General features: G+C 61.6%; 1 protein-coding gene across 4 annotated transcripts in view; it reads left to right on the forward strand.

Annotated features, from left to right (window-relative positions):
• NACC2 (NACC family member 2) overlaps window positions 1-24518 on the forward strand; it is a 66593-nt gene extending 42075 nt beyond the window's left edge. For all 4 annotated transcript variants that reach the window (XM_042964771.1, XM_042964773.1, XM_042964774.1 and 1 more), the window contains 4 exons: window positions 19680-19844; window positions 21828-21933; window positions 22279-22376; window positions 23718-24518. In XM_042964771.1, the coding sequence (XP_042820705.1) occupies window positions 19680-19844; window positions 21828-21933; window positions 22279-22376; window positions 23718-24223 (875 nt within the window). In that variant the 3' untranslated portion in view covers window positions 24224-24518. The remainder of the gene's footprint in view (window positions 1-19679; window positions 19845-21827; window positions 21934-22278; window positions 22377-23717) is intronic.
• Window positions 24519-25544: the final 1026 nt, after the last annotated feature.

Here is a 25544-nt window from a genome sequence, read left to right on the forward strand (position 1 = left end):
AGGGCACCCCAGTGCAGTAAGGGGTCTGCTCTCACGGCCTCTACTTGGCCACACTCCTTGGGCACGTCTGTACCCACGGGCAGACGGGGAGATGGACAGGCAGCAAACAGGACCTCGAACAACTATTTAATCTTGGCTGGGGTCCCCGTGAGGCAGGACGGGCTGCCCCCTGGCCCCAGGGAGCGAGGCTCGGTGGTGGGGAGAGTGAGCTGCCCAGGGGGGTGGGGAGGGCTCCCTCTCCCATCGCTGCCATCTCTGCGGGAGGAGCGTGGGTGGCCGGGAGGAGCCACCTTCGGGGCCGTTGCCCCAGGACCGGGCTTCCCGTGGCGCCTTCCGCCGCGGGCCCAGCCCCTCCTCTGCGCGGGCAGATGTTTGATCGTTGTTGGCAGACGCCGTTCCCTGTGGATGAGACAAAGGCACTCCTCGGCACTTATGCTCTAGCCAGGCATGTCCACGTTAGGGGCCCCGCGGGGCGCTGTGCCGGGATGGGACAGGTGGCCGTGGGCTGGTGGCCCTGCCTGGGCTCGCCCTCTCTTCCCCTCTGCGGGCTGGCTGGCTCCTCCGGGTCTGCCCGCTGTCCCGGCCCCCGGACACGGGACAGACACTGGCGGTGCTTGGAATCGGGTCCTGTCTCCCCTGCCTCGAGCAGAAGCCGCAGACGACTCCTGTGAGCCCTGAAAGCATGCAGAGCGTGTGCGCCCTGCCCCGGACCAGGCCCCGGTCAGTGCCACCATGGCCTGTGGTACCCTTGTGTCCTGCTCACTCCAGAACCAGCACCGATCCCCTGCCCCCGACCCTACCTCCCTGACTAGGGCAGCCCCTCGCTCCCAGCATGGCAGCAGACAGGCAGACCCCTAGCCTGTTGGGGGGCTGTTCCCGCCTGCAGCCCAGCTGCCCCTTGGGGGTCCCGCGGGGAACGGGGAAGGCTAGGTTTGTTGTGCGAATCCCAATCCTAAGCACCCCTCACTGCCTCCTGACCTGGGCCCAGGGTGTCTATGCTGTTTGATCCCTGCCCAACTGCTGGGAGGGCCCCGGGAGCAGTGGGTGCGTTTTGTCCCTGGCCTGGTCGGAGGGGGGGTCCCTCCCTTTGGAGGCAGCAGTCAGGGCACGCGAGGGAAGCGTGGGCCCCAGCGTGCCTGTCCCACACGTGCCCAGGGAGCTGGCCCCGGGCTGTTCTGAGGTTCCGGGGGTGGCCTCCCCGGCTCCCTGGCCCTCAGCTTCTCCTGTCTCAGGTACAGGGACGGGGCACTTCTGTGCAGTGTCACGTGTGGCCCCCAAACCCCGGGAGACCCCGAGGTGCCCTCTTACATCTGAGTGACTGAGGTATGACGTCCGTGCCTCCCCAAAAGGGGCGTGAGATGCACCCGCTTGAGTCTTGGGCCGTGGCACCAGAGCACGGCCAGACGGAGGACACTGCCGTCACCCGCCCGCCCCAGGCAGCCCTGGATCTGCTGTCACTCGGGATGCGTTTGCCGGTCCTAGAACATCAGGTGGGCACGGTCGCGCGCTGTGTCCTTGCGTCTGCTTCTCTCCGCAGAATTCGGGTGAGACTCGTCTGTGCTCCCGGGTCAGGCCCACCTTTCCCTCCCCTTGTTGGGTGGTTATTCCAAGTGTTTGCACACAGTGAAATGTACCGATTCCAAGTGTACAGGCGATGACTCTGGGGGCTGTAATCAGTCGAGTACCAGGGTCACGGTCAAGATCAGATCAGTCTGCCTCCCCTCAAACGTCTCCGGGTCCTCCCGCCTCAGCCCTGGCCCCCTGCGGCCTCCCCACCGGCTTCCTGTCCTTGTCGATTTGCCTTTTGCAGAACCTTTTAAGTAGCATCGTTCAGAACGGAGTCCTTTCTTCTCACTCACCGTATTTCGTGGCCTGTCCACGTGGTGCCAGGTGTCGGTCCTCCTAGTCCTAGGCCGTGGACGCGGCCACCAGGGGCCACCGCATGGGTGGCTTCGGGGGACAGGAGCTGTTGTCGTCTTGCTGCTGTGAACGTCCGCGTGCAGGTGGCGCTGCTGGGTCACGGGAGAGGCACGTGTCCACGCTGCCACACGGTCACTGGTCTCCTGAGAGTTGATTTCTGTCCTGAGCGGCGATGCGGGTTTTTGCCTGGATTGGACACGTGTGGTGCTGCATCGGTTAACTTTCTAACGCGGAGCCACCCTCGCAGCCCCGGGATGGAACCCACGTGGCGTGGCGTTTATGCCGCGCTCGGTTCAGTTCGCTGACGTCTTCTCGGGGGGGTTTCTGCGCCCGTGTGCGTGGCGGGCAGTCACCTGTAGTGCTCTTAGGATAGTCTCGGGGATCAGGAGAACGCGAACCTTCTCCTCCCTTCTGTAGTTTTTGAGAGTTTGTGTGAGTTTGATGTGACTTCTTTCTTGTGCGTTTGGTAGAACACATCCACCCGTGAAGCCTCTTGGCTCTGCGGGTTTTTATTGTTGTTAATTGTGGGAGTTTTTAATGATAAATTCTGTTCCTTCAGGTACAGAACGAATCGATTTCCCTTTCCTCGTGCTCCAGCCGTGGCGGTTTGTGTGTTTCCTGGAGCTCATGCGCTTGTGAAGGCTGGTCTGACGCGATCCCTGTGGCCACGCCGGCTCCCGTGTCTGGTGCGCGCGGGGCGGGGGAGGGGGTGCATGCTTGCACGCAGCGCGGGGTCGACGTTGCGGGTTCATCCGGTCCAACTTGAGTCTCTTGACGCCGGGAATGAGATTTGACGGAGGTGGGTTCACACCTGCCGTCTTGCCATCCGTTTCCATTGGCCCCGCTTCCCGGTTTCCTCTCTGCCGGCACTTTTTGGGTCGAGTTTCTCCCAGTATGGCTTTTTTAGCCCCGCTGTTGACCTCTGTCTTGAGCCGCCCAGCCCCCGGCGTCTTCACCCCGTCCCTGGGGCCTTTGTCCCTGACGCCGCCCCCTGTGGCCCCCTGTGCGGTCGCGGTCACGGGTTTCCCTTCTTGACGTGCGACCAGCCTTCCCACACGTCGTCCTCTTTACCTGAAACAGCCAGCCGGCTTTTCTCCACTTTCGGTCCGTTCTATTCATTTAATTAATTTAATAAATTAATTACTTTTTATTTAAAAAATTCTGTAAGTTTTTTAACATTTATGACATTTTTTTAGCGTTATTTTTGAGAGCGTGAGTGGGGGAGGGAGAGAGAGAGTCCCACGCAGGCTCCGAGCTGTCAGCACGGAGCCCGACGCGGGACTCGAACCCACGCACCGTGAGATCGTGACCTGAGCCGAGGTCCGACGCTTCGCCGACTGAGCCCCCCGGGCGCCCCCGTTTTCAGTTCTTTGAAGTCCCGAGTAACGTAGCGGCTTCGGCCTGCGGCTCTCCAGTTCACACACCAGTGCCGGCAGCCCCGTCCTCGTCTCTGCCAGCGGGTGCCAGGCCGGCCCCCTCTCCGCGGCTGCCCCTGCTCTTGCCCCGCCGCTCCGCCTTCTCCTGTGGGTGGGCCGCCAGCTGCTCCGCGTTCCCGCCAATGCTTGGTCTTGTCTGATGTTGAAAGCTGTGCCCGGTGGCCGCAGCGGTGTCTCCGTGACGTCTGATGATGTCGGGCAGCTTTCACGTGGGTCCGCCGGGTCCGCCGTCCCTTTGAATCCGTGCCCTTCTTACTGGGCTGTCTGATTAGCGAGGGTGTGAGGCACCGTTGAGAATCGGGCGTTCTTGGCACGCTGCAGGCGGAGGCCTCTGTCGGGCGTGTGATTCGAGAACGTTTCCCCCCCGCCGCAGTCTGTCCGTTCCCTTGACAGAGCCTTTCATAAACGGACACTTTGGGATCTCGATGAAGCTAAGTGATTAATTACACTGACCCTGAACGATCCACTCAAATGTGGATTTTCTGCGTTGCGGTGCTGTAAGCGTGTTTTCCTGTCCTTTTGACTCCTTCGGTATTATTTTCTTTCCCCCCAGCTCACCTTGTGGTAGGAACACGGTATATGGTGCATAGAACGTACCGACCGTGTGTTAATCGACTGCGCGTGACCTGTAAGGCTTCCGGTCAACAGTGTGCTAGTTACGTGTGGGGGAGTCCAAGTTACGTGCGGGTTTTCGACGGCTAGGGCGGCAGTCGGTGCCTCTGATAATCGCCTTGTACAAGGTCAGCGATATTTCCCTACAGACCGCGCTCTCGTGGTGGTTAAGTCTTTACCTGACCAGCACACAGACATTTCCCCTACATTTTCTTCCAGTTGTTTTACGGCGTTGGGTCTCACATTCGGCGTGTGGCCCGTCCTGGGTCAAGTTCTGCGTGAGGCGTGAGGCGCGGGGCAGGCTCCTTTGTCTCTCACGTGATGTCCAGTTTTCTTTCAAAGAAATGTCACTTACGAAAAAACCCGGTGATAGTTACCGCACATACTCATATTGTGAGACTTGAGTTTCTCACGGTCCTAGTGAGGGACCCGCAGCAGATTCTGAAAACTCGCAAACACGTCTTTATAGCGCTTGACAGTCTGCGGTAGTGATGTGTGATTTACGTGCCGTGAGGTCAGTCCCCTGTCGTTGTGCGGGGGTGTCCGTGGCCGCGAGCGTGCGTGCCCTGGAATTTTGGGCGGACGCTTGTGTTCCGCCTTCTCTTGTCTTCTTCGTGGGGACTGTCGTCCTTCTGTGTCCCTTGTGCATGCTGTGTCTCTGCAGGCCGCCTTTGTCCCTGACCGTCCTCCACCTGGTTTCGACGTGCCCCTGTGTGGTGTCCTCTGTGTTCATTCCGCTGACGTCCGTGGAGCCTTTCAGGCACGTGCATGTATACCATGGTTTCTTCAGGTGTCTTCGTGCCCCTCTGTCCGGAACCCCGGTCACGTGGCCTTTTGCCCCTGCGATCTCCGAGGCTCCGTTTGTTCACCGAATAGTTCCTGTTGCTGTTTCTAATGCTTGCTGATCTTCTCTGCGGTTCCGTTTGGCTCTTATTTTTGGCTCCCTGTTTCTCTCCTCATTGGGTTCCTCTTTTTTTGTTTTTTTAAAGTTTATGTATTTATTCTGAGAGGGAGAGAGGGAGAACGAGCCGGGGTGGGGCAGAGGGAGAAGGAGAGAGAATCCCCAGCAGGCTCTGCACTGTGAGCACAGAGCCTGATGCGGGGCTCGATCCCACAACCCTGGATCATGACCTGGGGTGAAATCAAGACTCAGACACTCAACCCACTGAGCCACCCAGGCGCCGCTGGCCTCCTCTTTTGCACAGCTTTAAAAGTTGTGGTCGCGGCGCCTGGGGGGCTCGGTCGGTGGAGCGTCCGACTTTGTCCCAGGTCATGATCCCGCGCTTCATGGGTTCGAGCCCCACGTCGGGCTCTGTGCTGACGGCTCGGAGCCTGGAGCTGCTTCAGATTGTGTGTGTGTGTGTGTCTCTCTCTCTCTGCCCCTCCCCTGCTCTGTCTCCCAAAAATAAGTAAACACTAAAAAAAATATTTTTTTTAAAGTTGTGGTCACGTTATGTGGCTAGTTTAAAGCCTCTGCCACTGGTGCCGTCCTGTGTCGTTTCCTGGGGTGTCTCTGCTGACCGGTTTTCTCCTCCTTAGGGGTCATCTTCTTGTGGTCTGTCGGTTGTTTGTGGATACGGGACATCGTCAGTGTTATCTTGTGGAACACTTGCACTTTGTCACCCCGGGTCTCTCGCGGCAGCTGGTTACGTGTCACCCCGTAACAGTGGGCGTGGCAGCCTGCACCCCGGAGCCTCCCTGCTCTTGTGGGCTCCCTGCTGCCCTTTGTGTCCTCTGTTGGGCTTGATGTCATGAGGTCCGTTCACGATTTAGCGATGGCAGTTTTCGGGTTTTGTTTAAAGACCTCTTTCTCCACGTCTGGATGGCTGTGATGTTCTTTTAGGTGTCACTTAAACAATTCTGATTTGGAATCATTTTATTTTACTTATTTTTTTTAACATTTATTTTATTTTTGAGAAGGAGGCAGCGCGCGAGCAGGGGAGGGGCAGGGAGAGAGGGAGACACGGACTCCGAAGCAGGCTCCAGGCTCCAGGCCGTCAGCACCAAGCCCGACGTGGGGCTCGAACTCACAGGCCGTGAGATCGTGACCTGAGCCGAAGTCGGGCGCTCAACCGACTGAGCCCCCCAGGCGCCCCATGATTTGAAATCATTTTAAATTTACAAAAACGTTTCAAGATCAATGCCCTTTGCTCAGACTCGCCCACGGGTAAGAATGTGCCACGTCTGTTTCTCTTCCTGCGGAGAGGCTGTGGGGTCTTTGGACCGTTGGGGGGCGAGCTGCAGACGTTGTGTCCTTTTGCCCCCAGGGTACTGATCGTTTGCTGCAAGTGGGGACAGTCTCTTCCATAGACACAGTCCCGTGCTCCACGCACAGGAGGCCGGGCGGTGACGCCGTGCTGCTCGCCGGCCTGTGCCCGAGTCCCTCCACGTGTCCCCATGCCATCCTCCAGAGCAGCGCGGTTTTCCCCCAACCTGTGCCCGGTTCAGATGCGCACAGCGCGTATCGTGGCGGTTCTCTGCCCTCCCCTCCTCGGCCTTTGCCCTTCAGGACACTTCTCTTTCCGAAGAGCACAGTTCAGCCGTTTGGCTGAATGTCCCTCTGTTTGGGCTCAGGTTGTGCGTTTCGGCCGCATCTCGGGGGAAACGGTGCCTGGTCCCTCCCGGCGCGTCCTCTCAGGAGGCACCTGAAACCCGTGCGGCTTCACGGTGGTGATCGGTGACCCCGGCCGGGTGGGTTCGCCCTCGGTGTCTGTTGATGATCCTGCCTGGGCTGGTTACTAACTCCTTCCGCCCTACCCTTGCTAGTTGGCCCTCTGTGCTCGGGAAGGGCTTCTCGACATATCCCACTCCGCTCCTGCGGTGCTCCCTCACTTACTGTGTCTCCCGTGTGAGTGGAGACGGGTTTTTGGAGCATTTGTCCTCTCGTTTGGCAAAAACCCAGCCGTCTCTCCCTTCAGCGGGGAGTGGCGTGGAGAATTCACCATCGAGGTGCGAGGTCTGCGTGTGGCCACAGGGACGTCCTTGTTTTCAAGCCCCCTGTCCGTCAGAGCTGGGATTCATAGACTTTAAAAACTGCAAGTTCGGGCTGGTGTCTCCGAATCCAGCCCGACCCCAGGGTTGTCCTAGCCTCCCCTCTTCCTGATGTCCGTTCTCCGAACAGACAAGGTCCGACGCTCCTGTTTCTGCGTGAAAGGCGTTTACGTCTGTAGTGTGAGTGGAATCGATGTTTCAACGTGTGTGATCTGGGGTCCACGGTTTACTTTTTTCCCACCTAACTTCCGAGTGGGTCTGCCACTGTTCATTGAGAAGACCACCTCTGTGGGCACCGCCCTGCTGACCCGTGTGCATGTGGCATGTGGGCCCCATGCCTAGCCCTGCCCTGTCCCCTCTGTCACTGCTGGTCCCTGTGCCAGGGCACACCGCCCGCATTCCTGCGTAAGGTCGGACTCTGGTTTCGTTCCTTACAGCCGTCCTGCCTTTTTTCTGCATTTTTACGTGTTTTGTCAAATGCCACACAAAAGTACCTGCGGGGTTTGGTGGGGATTTCGTTGACTCTGCAGATCAGGCTCGTGCTGAGATCCCTCCAACGTTGGGTGTTTCCTCCATTTACTTACATCTTTTTCGGGTTTTCTTGGGACTGTTTTGTAATTCTCTGCATGTCTGTTGTTAGATTAATTCCTGGAAATTCATTTTTTGTTTGAATCTAGGTGGTATTTTTTTTTCATTGTTTGTGGCTTGTATGTAGAAACAAATTGGATTTATTATTTAAAAGCAAATCTGGGGGCCCCTGGGTGGCTCAGTTGGTCAGAGGTCTGACTCCGGCTCGGGTCACGATCTCACGGTCCGTGGGTTCGAGTCCCGTGTCGGGCCCTGTGCCGACAGCTCGGAGCCTGGAACCCGCTTCGGATCCTGTGTCTCCCTCCCTCTCTGTTCCTCCCCCGCTCACACTCTGTCTCTCTCTCAAAAATAAGTGAACATTGAGAGGCGCCTGGGTGGCTCAGTCGGTTAAGCGTCCGACTTCAGCTCAGGTCATGACCTCACAGCGTGTGAGTTCGAGCCCCGCGTCGGGCTCCGTGCTGACAGCTCGGACCCTGGAGCCTGCTTCGGATTCTGTGTCTCCCTCTTTCTCTCCGCCCCTCCCCTGCTCATGCTCTCTCTCTGTCTCAAAAATAAATAAAAATATTTTTAAAAAATTAAGAAAAATAAGTAAACGTTGAAAAGTAAATAAAAACTAATAAAAACAAAAAAAATTTTTAAAGTATTAAAAAAAAACCCTGGCCACTGCCCAGTCATTTATTCCAGTAGTTTCCCTGCAGACTCTCAGATTTTCTCTGTGTCCCATCCTGTCACCTGCTGGCAATGGTGGCTTTATTTCTGTTCCTGGCCGTTTTGCTTCCTTTTTGCCCGACCGTACTGGCCACACCTTCCGGTTCACTCGTCTCATCTCTGAGCTCAGGAAACGCGTTCAATATTCATCTTGAGGTAGGATATTTGCTCTAGGCTTTTGTGATGCGTGTTATGAGGTTAAGGACGTTCTTTTCTTAGGTTAAGAGGTTGGTGTGTTTCTTTTTCATAAATCAGGGTTGAATTTTAACAAAAGCCTTGTCTCTAAATACTGAACCGGGCATCCCGCTTTCCTCTTCTGCCCGTTACTTTTCTGAGTTACGCTGATTGCTTTTTTGAACGTTAAAAAAACAAAACACTTGTGTTTCTGGAATAAGTTCGGCCTAGTTACGATTGAATTTCTGCATTCGGCCTCCTCCTCCTTTTTTTTTTTTTTTTGCGCGGTTTTGGTGACCGTCCTGAGGTGTGAGGCCCTCCGCAGTGTCCGTGCCCCGGAAGGGGCCTCAGGCAGTGTGGAAGGGGGCCACCTGCTTCAGTGGGAGCCTGGGCACGTGGCCTGCACGGTCCTGGGCTCCGGCCTCAACGCCAGGAAACCTGCTGGCACAGGCCCCACACGCGGTGTGGGCGCCCCGGTGTAGACACATCCCCACCTCCACGCCCGCCTCGGAGGAGGCGGGGGGCTCCGAACCAGGGCCTGGGGGCCGCGGAGAGCGCCTTGAGGGTCAGATCCGTTTCACGGGCGGCCGCCCGCCGCGGGAGCGAGCCTGGACGTTCCTCGCTTGCGAGCACCGGGCCGCGTGTCTCATTTCCCTTCAGACGGTGCCTCACGCTTCTCTGCGGGGTTTTCCACCTTCTGAAATGAACCGAGAATTCCTTCCCGCCTGTTTTGTACTTTTATGTCTTCTCAGTCGAGGACTCGGTCCGCCGGGAAGCGTGCTCCTGCCTCTCCGGACGGTTGTCGGCCGCATCTGGTTTTCTGACTCATTGGCGTGAACTTGTCCCTAACATCCTCTTAAGGTCCCTCCTGACGTCTGGAGCGGGGCCGTCCCCTCGTGTGTTCCGTGCAGCCCACGACCTAAGGATGCCGTTTATGTCGTTAAAGAAAGATCTCCCGGGCGCCTGGGGGGCTCAGACGGTTAAGCGCCCGACTCTTGGTTTCGGCTCAGGTCACGATCTCACGGTTCTTGGGTTCGAGCCCCGTGTCGGGCTCTGTGCTGACAGCGCGGAGCCTGCCTGGGATTCTCTTCCCACGCTCCCTCTGCCCTCCTCTGCTCTGTCTCTCAAGGTAATTAATTAATTAACAGAAACACGTGCAGCTAAAGTCCCGTGCGCCCCAGACAGCCTCAAATACTTCCCGTCGGTCCGTTCACCCTGGAGGTCTACAGGCCCCCGTCCTGCAGGGGCCTGTGCTGTGTTCCGAACACTGTTAGTTTGTGCCTTTTTTTCCTTTCCCTTTTCTTCAGAGAACCAACTTTTGGATTTTCTTCTCTATTTTCCGTCTTCGTATATGTTTTCATCTCACCGTACTACAACTTTCTCTGAGTTTATTCGCTGTTCTTGCCCTGGATGTTTAAGACAGATGCTTAGGGGCGCCTGGGTGGCTCTGTCGGCTGAGCGTCTGACTCCATTTTGGCTCAGGTCATGATCTCAAGGTTTGTGAGTTCGAGCCCCTCGTCGGGCTTTCAGCTCTCAGCACTGAGCCTGCTTCGGACCCTCTGTCCCCCTCATTCTCTGCCCTTCCCCCACTCTAAATAAACTTGAAAAAAAAAAAAAAAGGACAGATCTTCAGATGACTGACTTCTCAGCCTTTCACGGTAAGTGCGCGTGGGGCCACGCACTTCCTGGGCCGCGCGGCTGGCTTCATCCTGTCTCGCGTGTTTTCATCGGCACCCACGAAACAGATTTTCTGGTTGTGTTACCGAGTCGCGGTGTTTTCCTCGACCCTTGGCTTGTGCGACGGCGTGTCCCTCAACTTCCAACCACACTCTGGGTTTTCTGGTCATGTTTTCGTTGAAGTTTCCAAATCAAATGCCCCGCGAATTTCATACCGCCTCACTGCTCTGGAATTCGTCAGGAATTGCTTTCTGCCCCAGAATATGTTCCATACGCACTGAAGGAAGCAGCCAGGCCGTCAGCTTAATGAGCCGCACCCATGATTACGTCGCATCCCACACGCGCCCGCACGGTTGTTCTCCTGTTCCTGCTGGGGTGTCGCGTGCCCTCAGGTCGGCCCGCCGGCCGCCCCGGTCCGTGGCCGCGGCCGCGCCGTGTCGTCTCCACGCGGCTTCACGATGTGTCGTGGCTTTTGGTGTTTTTGTCCGGGCTTAACAAACCTTCATTGTTTTCTCGCACACAGTCCGGTTCCATCTCGCGTAATCACTGGTGTCTTTGGGTTTCACGTCCCGTCTTTCTAGCGATTTCCCATCCGTCCCCTCTGATCTGTGTTTCTCTATTTTCCCCCTTTCTGGCTGATCAGCCACTTGGTTCTGTTTGTTTCCCTTTCTTTTATTATGAGTGTGGGGGCTGCTGTCTTCAGGGTTAGAGAGTCCAACATCCATCTGAGCACGGCCTCCGTCCGGGAGCGTGTTCAGGGCCCGGCCCTCTCCCTCTTAGCTGGGACCTCTCGGTCACCCTGGCTCCCGTGCGCCGCCGGGCCTCCTGGGCTCCCGGGACACGGGGTCATGCTTGCCCCACGTTCCGTGCCTCTTTTGCTCTTCGTGACTCTTGTGTTTCCTTTCTCCGCTTCAGTCTGGATACTTGGCATTCTTTCCCAGGTTGGCGTTCCTGTCACCTGCTCTGTTCTGTCTCCTCCAGCGACACCGATCTTCCGTCCAGGGTCTGATCCTTCCCACAGATTCTGGTTTTCTGGTGCAGCTTCCCATTGTGTTGCTACGTTTCCTGCCCTGTCGAGAGCAGGCGCTCCACGGGTGGTGGCCATCGTCTGGGACGGACCACCTTGGGTCTGATCTAATGTCTTTTTGTAAATTGGTTTCTTATTACTCATTTCCCCCTGTTCCTGCTGAGCTCTCGTTGAAGCTCGACACGGTAGGAAGCATCTGGGAGCTCCCGCCAGCGCTCCTCCACAGACGGACGGTCCGTCGTTAGAGGCCTCAGGTGGGAGCCGGCGAGGTGCTCGCCGCGGCTCCCAGGCCACGGCCGGTCCTGGGGTTCCCAGACCGCCTCCTCCCGGCGGGCCCCCGAGTCTGCTATCTCGCACGTGGGCACCACATCCCCGATTTCACCTTTCTTTGGTTTCTGAATCTGGTCCTGCACACGTGCTGCTTAGTGGTGGCAGGAAGTTGAGGGGAAGCCGGGCCATCTCCCAGGCCGAGGCCCCTCGAATCTGCACGCTCCAGGCCCGGCTGGCCCTCCCACCCAGCCCTGCGGCAGCTGTCCCCTCAGCTCAGGGGCCTGGCCCTGAGACTAATTTTTTTTAAGTTTTTTTTTTTTTTTTTTTAAATTTTGAGAGAGAGCCTGCGCAAGCAGGAGGGGCAGAGAGGGAGCGAGAGGGTCCCAAGCAGGTTCCACACTGACAGTGCAGAGCCCGACTCAGGGCTCAAACCCAAGATCGGTGAGACCTTGACCTGAGCCGAAATCAAGAGTCCCACGCTTAACTGACTGAGCTGCCCTGGGGCCCGTTTTTTAATGCAGCTTTTGGAATTGTTCTTGATGGGGGAGGGGGGGGTCACTCCCCCATTGCCGTACAGGGGTCTCTGGGGCACCTCACAGGTTAAATGCGTTCGTGTGTAGCTGATGTGTGCTAATCATTGTTAAGAGTATAGAAGGTCACACTGGGGAGAGCTGTTCACCCGTTGCTCTGCCTCCCGCTGTCTCCCAGCGGCCTCGCGTCCCGTGTTTTGTCTTCAAGCATAGCCCGTGCGTGCATCTTACATAAACACGGTCCCAGGGCACGCAGAGCCCCACCGTGTTTTCAGGGTGACCGGTGTCACCTGGCGGCACGGACCAGGATCTGTCCAGGCCGTCCGCGGTGGACGTCTCGAGTCCGCGGAGCTGACGGAGGAGAATGCGGTCAGGCCGGCAGTGCGGGCAGCCGCTGGGTTTGCCGGGACACCAGCTGGGGCCTCGGTGGGGTCTCCCAGGGCCAGACGTGGGTGCTGGACACAAAACCGGCAGGCCTGTGGGGTCTGGGGACAGGCAGCATCCATGGCAGGTTTGAGTGGGACTGGCTGAGTTGGACGGGGAGCCTCCCAGAGGAGGTTTGGAATGTTATGAGCCGGGCCCCAGAGGAGCTGCGGCTCAGGGTCGCCCTGGGCGCCGTCCAGGGCTGCAGGGTCAGAGCCTCACGTCCTGTCCGGCCGCTGTGCCTGCGCCTGCCTGCGCACGGGGACCCGGGGACCCTACCTGTGCACGGAGATCGTTCCCGCGTGGGGGTTCCCCCGCAGGGCGTTTGCACACAGTCTCTCCTCAGCGTTTCTGTGTCTGCTCGTAGGTTTCTTTCTTCAGGGCTTTCCCTGCCAGACTTGTTATTTTGTGCCCGATGTGCTGCGATCTCGTTGGTTCTGAGATGCCTTCTGTCCTTCCTTGCGTTTTAGCCCCCGCAAAATAGGGGTCATCTCACAGTCGCTGGGGGACGTGGCTACATTGGTGGCATTTCTGTCTTCACGCAAAAGAGCAGTCATCTGTGATGACCCCCAGCTGCTGATGCTCTGCCCCACCCCTCGGGGCCCAAGTGCGCCTTTCGGAAGGACCCCCTGCCCCGTATCCAGGATGCCAACACGGTTGTGTTCAGACGCATGGGCGCCTTTGTGGGTGTGGCCCTTTCAGAACTGCCTGCCTGGTGGGTGTTGGGGGGGGGCCTCCTGGGGCCCAGCAGCAAGGGGCAGGGCAGGGCAGCGCTGGGCGGGCCACCTGGGCGCTCACGATACACAGCAGCTCCGTCAACCCTCCGTGCCACCCCATCCCCTGGCGGTCACCGATCTGTTCTCTGTCCCCACACGAGACACTGGGTCATCTCCAGTCAGGGCATTTGTGAGCAGAGCCGCTGTCCGCATCCTTGCTCAGGGCCCGAGCGGACTGTCTTCATCCCGTTTCCCTGGCTGAGCACCCAGGTGAGGGGGTGCGGCTCCCACACTCAGCCTGTGTTCAGCTTTGGAAGAGCTGCCCAGCCATCCTCTGGAGTGCCCGTGTCCCCTGCCCAGCCGCCTATGGAGTGCCTGTGTCCCCCTGCCTAGTCGTCCCCTGGGGTGCCCGTGTCCCCCTGCCCAGCCATCCCCCAGGGTGCCCATGTCCCCTACCCACCCGTCCCCCAGGATGCCTGTGTGCCCTACCCAGCCGTCCCCCAGGGTGCCCGTGTCCCCTGCCCAGCCATCCTCTGGAGTGCCCGTGTCCCTCTGCCCAGCCATCCCCCGGGTTGCCTGTGTCCCCTGCCCAGCCATCCTCTGGAGTGCCCGTGTCCCCTGCCCAGCCATCCCCTGGGGTGCCTGTGTCCCCCTGCCCAGCTGCCTATGGAGTGCCCGTGTCCCCTACCCAGCCATTCCCCGGGATGCCCGTGTCCCCTACCCAGCCGTTCCCCAGCGTGCCCGTGTCCCCTGCCCAGCCATCCTCTGGAGTGCCCGTGTCCCCCTGCCCAGCCGTCCTCTGGAATGCCTGTGTCCCCTGCCCAGCCATCCTCTGGAGTGCCCGTGTCCCCTGCCCAGCCGCCTATGGAGTGCCTGTGTCCCCCTGCATAGCCGTCCCCCGGGGTGCCTGTGTCCCCCTGCCCAGCCATCCCCCGGGGTGCCCGTGTCCCCCTGCCCAGCCATCCCCCGGGGTGCCCATGTCCCCCTGCCCAGCCATCCCCCGGGGTGCCCGTGTCCCCCTGCCCAGCCATCCTCTGGAGTGCCTGTGTCCCCTGCCCATCCGTCCTCTGGAGTGCCCCTGTACCCTGCCCAGCCCCTTATGGAGTGCCCATGTCCCCCTGCCCAGCCATCCTCTGGAGTGCCCATGTCCCCTGCCCAGCCATCCCCCGGGGTGCCTGTGTCCCCCTGCCCAGCCATCCTCTGGAGTGCCCGTGTCCCCTACCCAGCCATTCCCCGGGATGCCTGTGTCCCCTACCCAGCCGTTCCCCGGCGTGCCTGTGTCCCCCTGCCCAGCCATCCCCCGGGGTGCCTGTGTCCCCCTGCCCAGCCATCCCCTGGGGTGCCTGTGTCCCCCTGCCCAGCCATCCCCCGGGGTGCCTGTGTCCCCCTGCCCAGCTGCCTATGGAGTGCCCGTGTCCCCCTGCCCAGCCATCTCCCGGGTTGCCTGTGTCCCCTGCCCAGCCATCCTCTGGAGTGTCCTTGTCCCCTGCCCAGCTGCCTATGGAGTGCCCGTGTCTCCTACCCAGCCATCCCCCGGGATGCCCGTGTCCCCTACCCAGCCGTTCCCCGGGGGTGCCCGTGTCCCCCTGCCCAGCCGTCCCCCGGGGTGTCTGTGTCCCCCTGTGCACTGTGGCTGGGGAGCAGCGCCCAGTGGCCACCCCTCGCCCCACCCGGGCCGCAAGCTCAGCCGCACCGTGCGTGTGGAGTGGCGTCTCCACGCGGTTTTATGTGCAGTTTCCGGTGGCCAACGTGGCTGCCTCTTCAGTGCCGGTGTGCCGTCTGTGTGTTCTCTCACCAAGCACCTGTTTGGATCTTTTGCCCATTTTAAAGATCGAGTTGTCCGTTTTCTGGCTGTCGGGCGTTGAGAGCCGCTGCGGGTTCTCAGCACAAATCGCCTGTCGGGTGCAGGCCTGCCGGCTGGGGCCGCTGTCTTTGCAGGAGGCTTTCCCTTCCGTGGGGTCCCGCTAATCAGGCCATTCCTTCACAGGCTGTGCTTTCGGGGTCGTGTGTAAGCTTTTCGCCGAACCCGAGTTCACGAAGATTCTCTTCTGGAAGTTTTGTAGTTCTGTGTTTTACACGAGGTCCCGGGTCATCTTTGTCAATTTCCGCGTCAGGCGTGAGGCTCAGATCAAGGGCGGCTTCACTTTTGTGATCTGTCCGTGCCTGGCTGCTTCCTCTGCACCACGTGCCGAAGCAGCTGTCACCTCCCCCGTTGAGTGGCGAGCGAACCTTTGTCACAACTCAGCCGAGCGTGTCTGTGCCGGCCTGTTTCCGTGCTGTGGACCGCGTGTCCCTTCGCTTGCCCGCACGTACCGTTACGACTGGTTTATAGTGAGTTGAAAGTGGGTAGTGTGACCGGCCTTTTTCTTTCCGTTTGGCTTTAAGTTGTGTTTTCCGATATAATCAAGGACTAGGGCTTCGATTTCTTATTGTGCCATTTTAACAAATGACACGTTCTCTGAGTGTCCCCTTCCTTGTCCCCACACCTCCGCGCGCAACCTCCCAGGGGCTCGGTCACCTGCTGGCGGCCACACACATTGGTGGGGGCTCCCTGCCGAGGGTGGGGGCTGCCTAGGCCATCTCCGAGGGGCCGCCGGAGACACCTTGTGCATCTGGGGACAGGAACAGAGGCCACACCGTTGGGGCGTGGCGAGGCACCGGCATCCCGTGGGCTGGGGACTCTGTGTGTCTTGTTCGGGGAGACAGTCCAGCGCGTTCTCCAGGTTCCCAGTGACCCACAGGAGGGTGAGAAGGTGCAGGGACGGAGGTCAGTGACCCTCCCGGGGTCCCTGCGGGCCTGCGTCACCAGCGCTGCCTTCTATCCGTGCCTAACAGACTGCGAAACGAGGACCACGGCCCTCGTCTCCCTCGTCTCCCAGAGGCCTTTCATTCTTTCAAGAGAATCGTGTTGTTGGGCTGGAATATCGTGACGCAGGATTTGCCGTGACAGCTGTTGCTGAGGGCACAGTTCGGGGGCGTCGGGCACACTCACGCTGCCGTGCAGCCGTCCCCTCCGTCCGTCCCCAGGAGCGTCCATCTTCCCAGACCGAACTCGGTCCCGTGACACACCGACCACCCTGCCCCCCGCGCTGTCTGTCTCTGGGTCCGACTCCTCTCGGCCCCACAGCCAGTGGAATCTGACGGGACTTGTCCTTCTGTGCTGGTTTCCTCTCACCCAGCACGATGTCCTCGCCGGCTGGATTCACGCAGCGTCACCGAGTCAGGGAGCAGCTGGGTCCCTCCTTGGTGCCCAGAGTCCCTGGCGGGTCCACCCATGAGTCCTGTGTCCACAGTTACAGTTTTCTCTGTCCGGTGATCCGAGGGAAACTCTGCCTGTCCTTGGTTGCGGCTGCCCCTTTGGCCCAGATCAGCTACTGTTCCGGATCATTCCGTAGAGGCCTTTTCACCGGGACTCACCTTTCCTACGGGGAGAGCAATTACTCACCTCTCGGGACAAACACCTGCTTCTCTCCAAAGTCCACGGGCCCAAAATATTCGGAGCCCACGGTCCTGGAGACTGGAGCTGTTGCTGGTTGAAAACGAGGCCGTTGACGGTGAGGGTGGTGGTTCCGCCGCGGTGGCCGGTCCCCGAGTGACCTCAGTGTGATCCGTGGGTCCGTCTGCGGGCTGCCGTGTCCCTGCCCACAGCCCACCGAGGGGCCTCCCGCCAGCCCCGCAGTCAGGGACGCCTGCCCGAAGGCCACGGGGACTCGCGAGGGGCCCCGTGCACGCTCTCCCAGGCTCCCAGAACCTGGTTGTAAGCTGCCCCCTCCTCTCCCTAGGAGGAGGAGACTTGGGGCCCGGGGCAGGGGCAGGGGCAGGGGCAGGGGCAGGGAAGGCTTTGGGAGCACCTTTCCAGATGAGCCACCACGCGGGTTCGGGTATTTTTAGCTGGCGCAGTATCCGGCGCTAGGCAGAGCAGAAATAGAAGAGGCTGTTCTGGGTGTTCTGGATCTGCTGGTCTCTGGCTCTCTGGAGCTGGGCTGGGGGTCGGGGGCGGGGGGCCGGGGGCCAGGGACTGAGGCGGGGGTCCGGGGGTGGGGGGCGGGGGCAGGGGGCTGGGGTTGGGGGTAGGGGGCTGGGGGCGGGGGCCAGGGGTGGGGGGCAGGGGCGGGGGTGGGGGGCGGGGGACTGGTGGCCGCGGTTGGGGGGTAGGGGGCTGGGGGCCGGGGGTAGGGGGCAGGGGCGGGGGCCAGCCCCGGGGGGGGGGAGGGGGGTTGGGGGGGCAGGGGTCGGGGTGGGGGGCTGGGGCTGGCGCTGGGGCGGGTCGGGGGCAGGCGAGAGGAGCGGAAACAACTTCTGCTGTTTGGAGAAACACGGCAGGCTGCGTTGTGGACGCCGTTATTTCTGTTGGTGAGCGCTCTTTATGTAAATGCCGCGGCGCTGGCTTTGGCTCTGCGTCTGCGTGTGTAATCACAGCAGGCCGTGGGGGGGGCGGGGGCGGGTAATTATGTTTTAAAATACCACCCGGGTTGTTTTTCCTGTGCTCCCTGAGCCCCCGGGTATGCCAGGTTTGGAAGGTTCTCTGTTGCTCTCTGCTCATCTGCCCCCACCCGCGTTCCCCACACACACCTGGTGGGAGGTGCCTCCCGTTCCCCAGAGCGACTGCCCCCCCCCCACTTGAGCCCTGATCTGGGGGGGGGGGTGCTGGGCACTGGAGCCCAGCCTGCCTTCTCCCGAGGGGCTCTCCTGTGGCTCCAGGAGGCCGGCCCCCACCACCGCCCCGACAGGAGCTTGAGGCTGCCGGGTTCTGGCCGCCTGGGGGTGAGGGTCTGCCCAAGACGCTTCCTTGCCACCCTACCTCCTGAAGCCCCTTTGCAGCAGCCCCCGTGTGGCTTTCCCAGGTCTGTGGCCCGGCCCAACCTGGCACCTGCCACAGTGAGGCCAGGTGCTGAATTTTCCTGTGACCCCCTAAGCGGGGATGGGTCACAATGCCGAAGGGACAGGACCACTGCTCCAGCCTGAGTGGCCAGGTGTCCCCGCCTGGAGCCTGATGGAGAGCAGGTTCCAGCCTGGCCCTGCCCTCCAGGTATCTGGGCACTACAAGGTTCTACAGCCACCCCCCTCTGGCCCAGGAGCCGCTAAGGCTGCTACAGAGAACTGCTGTCCTTGACCATGAGGGCCCAACCCTGAGTGACCCTCTGAGCAGCCCGAGGCCCTTGCCGGCATGCAGACCTTGCCCCCGTGTCTGGGTGGCCGAGGGAGGCCTGGGCCGTGCTCTCTGCCAGCTGTGTGGGGGAGTCCCCTGCCCCGGACCAGCTGTGATTTCTCAATGACAGCAGCTGGCCGGGAGCAGGTGGCCCTCCTGGGAGGTGACCCAGAGTGGCCCGTGTGCTGGGGACACAGGGTGAGGGAGGCGGGGTGAAGCGTGCCGGGCTGATGGCAGCATGTGCGTGGCGGGGGGCTTTGCCCTGGAGCCCTGCCCCGCGCAGAGGCCCTTCGCTGACCCTGTGGTGAGCGTGCGGCTTGTGTGGCTGCTGGGGTGGGGGGGCAAGGAGACCAGGGGGCTGCAGGGAGATGGGGGAGGATGTGGGGCTGGACTTGGGGGCACCTGCTTAAGGGGTCTTGGGACACAAGGCCTGGTGGGGCTCGGTCCTCTCCACCATGGGAGCCTCCCTGTGGCGTCTCTCCCCACCCAGCCTGGCCACCCGATGAGCCCCCGACGGGGCATCCCCTGAGGGCCTCTCCTCGGCCCCCCAGCACCTGGACGGCACTCGGTGTGGCTGGTGCCCAGTAGACTCGAGCCCCCACCCCGGCCTTGAGAGACCGGCCAGAGGGCCTGTGTCCCAGCCAGGGGAGGGTGGAGGGTGGGGCCTCGGGAGGGAGGGGAGGGGAGGGGGGGGGGGGGGACAGTGGCCTTGACGTCCAGCTGCTGTTATGCTCCTGTGTGGCTTGGGGACATCAGAGTGGGCTCAGCCCCTGCCCCATCGTAGCTGCAGGTTCGGCGAGCTCAGGGGCCCCTGACTGTCAGCTGGCAGTGGTTTGCCAGGAGCATTCCCAGACCACCTGGAGGGCTGGAGGTGCCCTGGGTGCCCTGCCCGACAGTGCCACTGCCCAGCTTTACTGCTGGCAGGTACTTACGGAACTGTCTCTCGTCCCGGCAGCATGGCACAGCCTCCGGGAAGTGCCCACTGGCAGGCAGAGGCCCTGTGTGCCCCCACCTGTGGAATGGGACCGCCCCCAGCCATCAGGCCAGGGGCACAGTGCAGGCCCTATGCGCTCCAGGCCTGCACTCCACCCGGCAGAGTGCCCGATGAGACCTCGGGGCCAGCCCGGCTGCCCTCCGACCAGCCCCTTGCACATGCCGTCCTGAGCCCCCCGTCCTGCCTGATCTGCAGGCCTGTGTCTGGTGGGCACCTCCCGGGCCCTCGTAGCTTGTTCACAGGTCTGGGTGGGCATCCCTCCCTGCCTTCTTCCGTTCGCTTCTCCGCTCTGGTCCTCCCCGCAGAGGTCAGGGTGAGGTGGGCAGGGAGAGAGTGGGGAGGGCAACGAGGCAGGGAGGGAGCAGTCGAGCCCACCGTGGAGGGTCTGACCCGAGCCCGGCTGGGCAGGATCTCCATCGCCGTGCCTGAGAGCACCCCTAACCGGATCGGGTCTGTGTCCGCAGTGCAAGAGAAACCAGAACCCATGCCACTGGAGAGCCGCTCCTGTGTCCTCATCCGCCGCGACCTGGTGGCGCTGCCCGCCAGCCTCATCAGCCAGATCGGGTACCGCTGTCACCCCAAGCTCTACTCAGAAGGGGACCCTGGCGAGAAGCTAGAGCTGGTGGCAGGTGAAGTGCCCCTCCCCGCCCTGTCTATTGTGTGCAGATGCCCTCGTTTATCTTTTTTCCTCAGAGCTCTGAACAATGTACTCATCACTAATCAGTCAAAAAAAAAAAAAAAAAAAAAAAAAAAGAACATCTTAAATTTCCTCTAATTTCCTTTTAGGAGAATGTGTCATTAAGAGGAGTTATTCAATTGAATTAATTTAGCATTTTAATTGAATCCCCTGGGCTGGTCGCGCATCTGATTGGCAGGGGCTGCAATCACGATTGTGTTTTAATTTAGGTGGCAGATAAAACCAAATCGAATACAGCGCACGGGCCCCCCTCCCCAAGTCCCAGAGCGCCCCATCGCTGCGCTGACGGGTAGCGACCGGAGGCTCCAGACGCAGGTCCGAGTCAGAAACGGAATTCTGCAAAAGCGAACGACACAGTAGAGTCCGAAAGCCCATTAGGGCCCGGTGCCTTTGTCAGAAATACTTCTCTTTTCAACGTTAGGATGCATCTGGCCTCGCAGGCCCCTCGTAGATTTCTAAAGCTCTTCACAGGGAAGACAGAAGATGCTGCCGTCACCCTCGGTGGGGAGGTGGAGCCATTTTCCAGGAGTCTCCTGGTTGGCCGGGGGAGCCCCTGACAGGCTGGCCAGGACCCATGGGCTCCTTCCCTCCCCCCAGTGCTGGCGTGGACCTTCTGTGAGCTTCTGCCCCGCCCCCCCCCCCCCCAGTCCTGTTGGGCACTCCTGACCACCACGCCCTGGGCAGCATCATAGGGTTCTGCCTGAGCTGTCCCCTCTGCTGGGAGCCACTGTCCAAACAGGCAACCTTAGAACAGGGCAGAGAGGGGTGGCTTTGCCTTTCAGCTAACAGCCTGTCTGTCGGGGTTGGGGGTTGGGGGCGGGGGCCAGGCCTGGGCACCATCCCTGGCCCAACGCAAGCTGGATATCAGGTTCCCAGGCCCCACTGTGTCCCAGCCCCCCCTTTACAGGTTTCCCCACAACGAGGGGGTGTCCCCCGTGTGGCTCAGAGTGACCTGCTCTGCTGTTGGGCTGGAGCCTCTGCAGACGTGAGCGGGGTGGCCCTCAGGGACACCTGGCATGCTGTGGCTGAGGACCGTCAGGCCACACTGACCCGACGCCCCCGGCGGTGGTCTCCATCCAGAATCACGTGTCTGTTTAAACAGTGGGCCCAGGCTCCCCCGGAGACCTGGCCCGTGGAGGGAAGCCAGCCCAGGCCGCCCAGCTGGGGACCCACACGCAAGAACACCTCCTGTGTCTTCCTTCCACCCTGCCCCGCGAGAAAGGAGCCCCCCCCCCACTCTTGTCTTTTTCACAAGATTCAGCATGTGATCTGTGACAGCTGGGGTCATAGAGGCCTGAAGGAGGCTTCAGGAGGCCCCAGAGCCCGTTGGGGTTTACCGCACTGTTGTCTCAGGGGGTCGGGGGCACCGTCCGGTGCCGGCTCCTTTCTCCACAAGCAGCGTCCGTTACATGGAGGCCACCCCACGCTCTGGGCATTGTGTCCTCTGCTGGCTTGGCCCACGCCCTGCTGGGCCCCTGGGCCTTGCCAGGTTTCTTTGGGGTAAACAGTACCGTGTGGGCTCACTGCCCCCACCCCTGCCCTGGGCTGGCGGCGCCCCTCCCCCCACAGGCACAGGGCCGGGTGACCTCCAGAACTCCAGGCCCCAGCGCTGCCCGAGGTGCTTTGGTTTTGGGGAAGGGATAGAGAGGCGAGGAGCGTTGCCCAAACCCTAGGCTGAGCAGAGAAACCCCCTGAGGCTGCCAGGGTGATCTGGGGACACGTGGCCAAGGCTGCCTCCCCCAGGTGACAGGGCACGCCCTGGGGTGCTGCACCCAGAAGTCAGGCGGCCTTGCGCCGCTCCCCACCCCCCCTGCGCACCCGCTCTGGCCCCAGGAGCCTCCCGGGGAGGTCCTGGCCTTGGGCTGTGTGGGTGGTGAGGCCGAGCGCCTCTCTCTTCTGTGTCTGGTGGTCACAGGCTCTGGCGTCTACATCACACGAGGTCAGCTGATGAACTGCCACCTCTGCGCAGGGGTGAAGCACAAGGTCTTGCTGAGACGGCTCCTCGCCACCTTCTTTGACAGGTGGGTCCCTGGGCAGGCGCAGAAGCCTCGAGGGTCTCCCGTGGCTGACGCCTCTCGCGTGTGAGGCCCCCCACCTTACTGACTTCACACTTGGGTGTCGGCCCGGGGACTGTGGAGGTGAGGGAGGGGGGGCCTGGGTCTGGGGAGGGCTGTGGACCACCCCCCCCCTAAAACAAAGACCTACGTGCTTCACTTCATGGGTGGGTCAGAAGGTGGCGGGCCTGTTCCCCACCCCTGCACCCTTGGAAGTCAGGAGCGGCACAAGGCGGGGGGCAGGTAGACTTCTGGGTGGGAAAGCCCCATTCCCGTGGCACCTCTGACTACCCCCCCCCCCCCCACCGCCAGGAACACACTGGCCAACAGCTGCGGCACCGGCATCCGATCGTCCACTAGTGACCCAAGCCGCAAGCCTCTGGACAGCCGGGTCCTGAACGCTGTGAAGCGTAAGTGGACGGGGTCTCCCGGGTCGGGGGCGCAGGAGCGGCGGGGTCCCCCGGGGACCTCAGGCGGGGCGGGGCGGGCGGCCTCTCCCTGGCACCAGGCTGGCCCTACAGGGCTGGGGGGAAAGAGAAAAGAACAGCTCTCAGGAGCCAGGTCTCGAGGTGCTAACGTTCTTGGTAGGTTTCCAAGCATGATGGATTCAGCTGCGTGCGAAACTATTTTAATATGTGAAATAGATCTAATTTTCCTTTTTGAACAAAACCCCTTATTTACATTTCGAGGTTATTTTGAGCCTTTGCCATCTGCTTGCTGGCTCCTGCCTCCCGCTCCTGGGCGCGTGGGGGCGGAGCCGGTCCATCTCCGCAGCCGACTGCTGCCCCCCGGCCCCAGCCCCGGCCTCGGGAGGAGCCCACCCGCTCCGATCGGGCCAGACGGGCCGAGAGCCGGCCCTCCTGCGGCCGTCGGCTCGCGAGACACTGTCTTATTTCCTTGCTTGGAAAACATCTCTTGTGAGGCTAATTCTGTTTTAGAGCAAAGAGAGGCCTTTGTGGTGGATAATGGGAGTCCCAAAGCGTGCAGTGCCAGTGGGGCTCCGGGAAGAGGCCGGGAGGTGTGCGGCCGATGCTGCTGTGAGGGGCTCGCCCTGGGGACCTGGCTCTGGCTCCCAGGTGGCTTGCAGAGCGGGGTCCTGTGGCTCCCAGTGGAGGACCAAGGAGAGGCTCGGCACCGTTTTCAATGACGACGGATGCGGCCACCGGGGCTCACTTCCTCCCGGCTCGGGCTGGGCCGGGGGAAGGGGCTGACCGGCTCCGCCTCGCTCCTTGTCCAGACTGTGAGGAAGCGCCTCTGATTAGCGGGTGCCGAGGGCTCCCTGCCCTCCCTGCCCCGACTCCCTTTCTGGCCAGGGCAGGGTTACCCATCAGGCTTGTCTGAGCAGGTCTGGGACCCAGGGTGGGTGGGGCAGCGATAAATGAGGCCCAGAGATGCCAGGGACCTGCCCAAGGCCACACAGCCAGTGGGTGCTCAGGGAAGTACCACGGCCTTGTGTCCCGATGCCAGTTGTCCCGAGGGAGCAGGGCAGGGTCTCCAGGACTGAGTGGAGAGAAGGGTGACCCCCAGTCCTCAGGCTGAGGCCAGAAGAGGCCTGGGTGGCCATGACGTCTCTGGAGGCCCCCAGCCATGCCCCCACTGGCTCAGGAGCGGCCACTCCAGCAAATAAGTGCCCTGACCCCGGGGCTGTGGGGCCCCTCGGGAGGCGGGGGTCACCCTGACCCCGGGGCTGGTGGGGCCCCTCGGGAGGCGGGGGTCACTCAGCCCGTGCCCCCGCACCCCTGTGCTCGCAGTGTACTGCCAGAACTTCGCCCCCAGCTTCAAGGAGAGTGAGATGAACGTGATCGCGGCGGACATGTGTACCAACGCCCGCCGCGTGCGCAAGCGCTGGCTGCCCAAGATCAAGTCCATGCTGCCCGAGGGCGTGGAGATGTACCGCACGGTCATGGGCTCCTCCGCCGCCGGCCCGCCCCTCGACCCCGACTTCCCGCCCGCCGCGGCGCAGGTGTTCGAGCAGCGCATCTACGCGGAGCGGCGGGCCGACGCCGCCACCATCGTGGCTCTGAGGACTGACGCCGTGAATGTCGACCTGAGCGCCGCCAACAACCCCGCGTTCGAGGCCGGCGAGGAGGCGGACGGGGCGGGCTCCGTCATCCAGGAGGTGGCCGCGCCCGAGCCGCCGCCCGCGGCCGCCCAGAGCCCCCCGCAGCCCTTCGAGCAGGGCGGCACCAGCTCCAGCCGGCCGCAGACGCCCGCGGCGGCCCGGAGACAGGAGGCGTCCTACGCAGGGACCTTGTAGAGGAGCCGCCGGCCCGCGGGACGGTTTTCCAGCTGCTTGCATGCGTTACTAATACAACAAATGTGATCAAGCCACTTACCTACGGAACTGCTACTGTTGCCTGAAAAAAATGTGATTTTTATCCTGCTTGTATTTAAAGTTGATGAAGGAAACACACGCATTCGATATACTGTAAGGACGAGTCCGCCGGTGACCTCGCGAGGAAGGTCCCAGGGCCCCTTTTGATATCTGCGAGGTTAGCCTCCAGGCTGTGGCCCCGCCCCCCGCCCCACCCCCACCCCTCGCGGGGGCGGGGGCGGGGACGAGAGCCTGGGGGAGGGGAGAGGGGGGGTCCGCCTGCCCTGCCTCCCCGCCCTGCCCGCCCCCTCTGCCCAGGGGGCCTGGGGTATGGGGCCCGCGCCCCCTGACACTCACTGCTCACCCCCCTGGGGCCAGGGGCCAGGGCTGGGCCCCCGGGGGCCAAACTCCTCTGGTTTTCCTTCTTCCTGAGACTCGGGGGTCAGGCCTTCCGGGTCCACTGTGTGCGTGGGGTGTGGGAGCGCGTGAGGGCGTGTGTGCGTGTGCGTGTGTGTTTGAGCGTGTGCGGGGGCAGCGGGATGGGCCGCCCACAGGAGGAGGCAGGGTTCCGGCATCTCTGTCCTCCCACCCTGTGCCCGTGGGCTCCCCTGGTCCCCCAGCTCCTTGGTCCTTGGTGCACCGGGGCCCCACAGGCTGGGCCAGCTGCCATGAGCGCCCGCGGCTCCCGCCCGGCCACCTGCCATCCTGTGGGGCGCGGCCACGGCCCTGGTGCCGCCCCACAGCCCTCAGCCACGTTGGGATTACGTTTGTCTGTTTATTTGTTTTTGTCTTAATTCAGATCTATTTCATGTATGGTTTGAAAATTTTCAGACCCAAAAGAGCAAAAAATTAGGGAGGATTTGGTGTCCCTGCCTCCAACCCACTGTGGCCGGGGGCTGGGTCATCTGTATCCGGGCCCCGCCCGGCCCTGGGTCCCACCTCCCTCCTGTGCAGAGCAGGGCCGTCGCAGGGAGAAGCAGCCGGGGCAAGTGACACAGGAGGGTGCTGCGGGCCCTGCCTGGGAGGAGGCAGAGGCCAGGCCGGGCTGGAGCGGGTCCCCGTTTTGTGCTGCAAACCCTGGGGTGTGCGCCTCTGCGGCTGTGGGTGTGCGGGGGCGGGGGGGGGGGGGAGCAGTAGGGGTGCGGTCTGGAATGCACGGCAGGGTGCACGGAGGAAGGGCCCCTAGAAGTTGCTGGAAGGCTCACTTTGAAGTTGAGTTGCTGTGTTTTGGCGAGGGAGGGCACGGGCTGCATGGAGCACTCAG

This window comes from Panthera tigris, chromosome D4 (assembly GCF_018350195.1).
Source record: "Panthera tigris isolate Pti1 chromosome D4, P.tigris_Pti1_mat1.1, whole genome shotgun sequence".
In the NCBI taxonomy this organism is placed as follows: domain Eukaryota; kingdom Metazoa; phylum Chordata; class Mammalia; order Carnivora; family Felidae; genus Panthera; species Panthera tigris.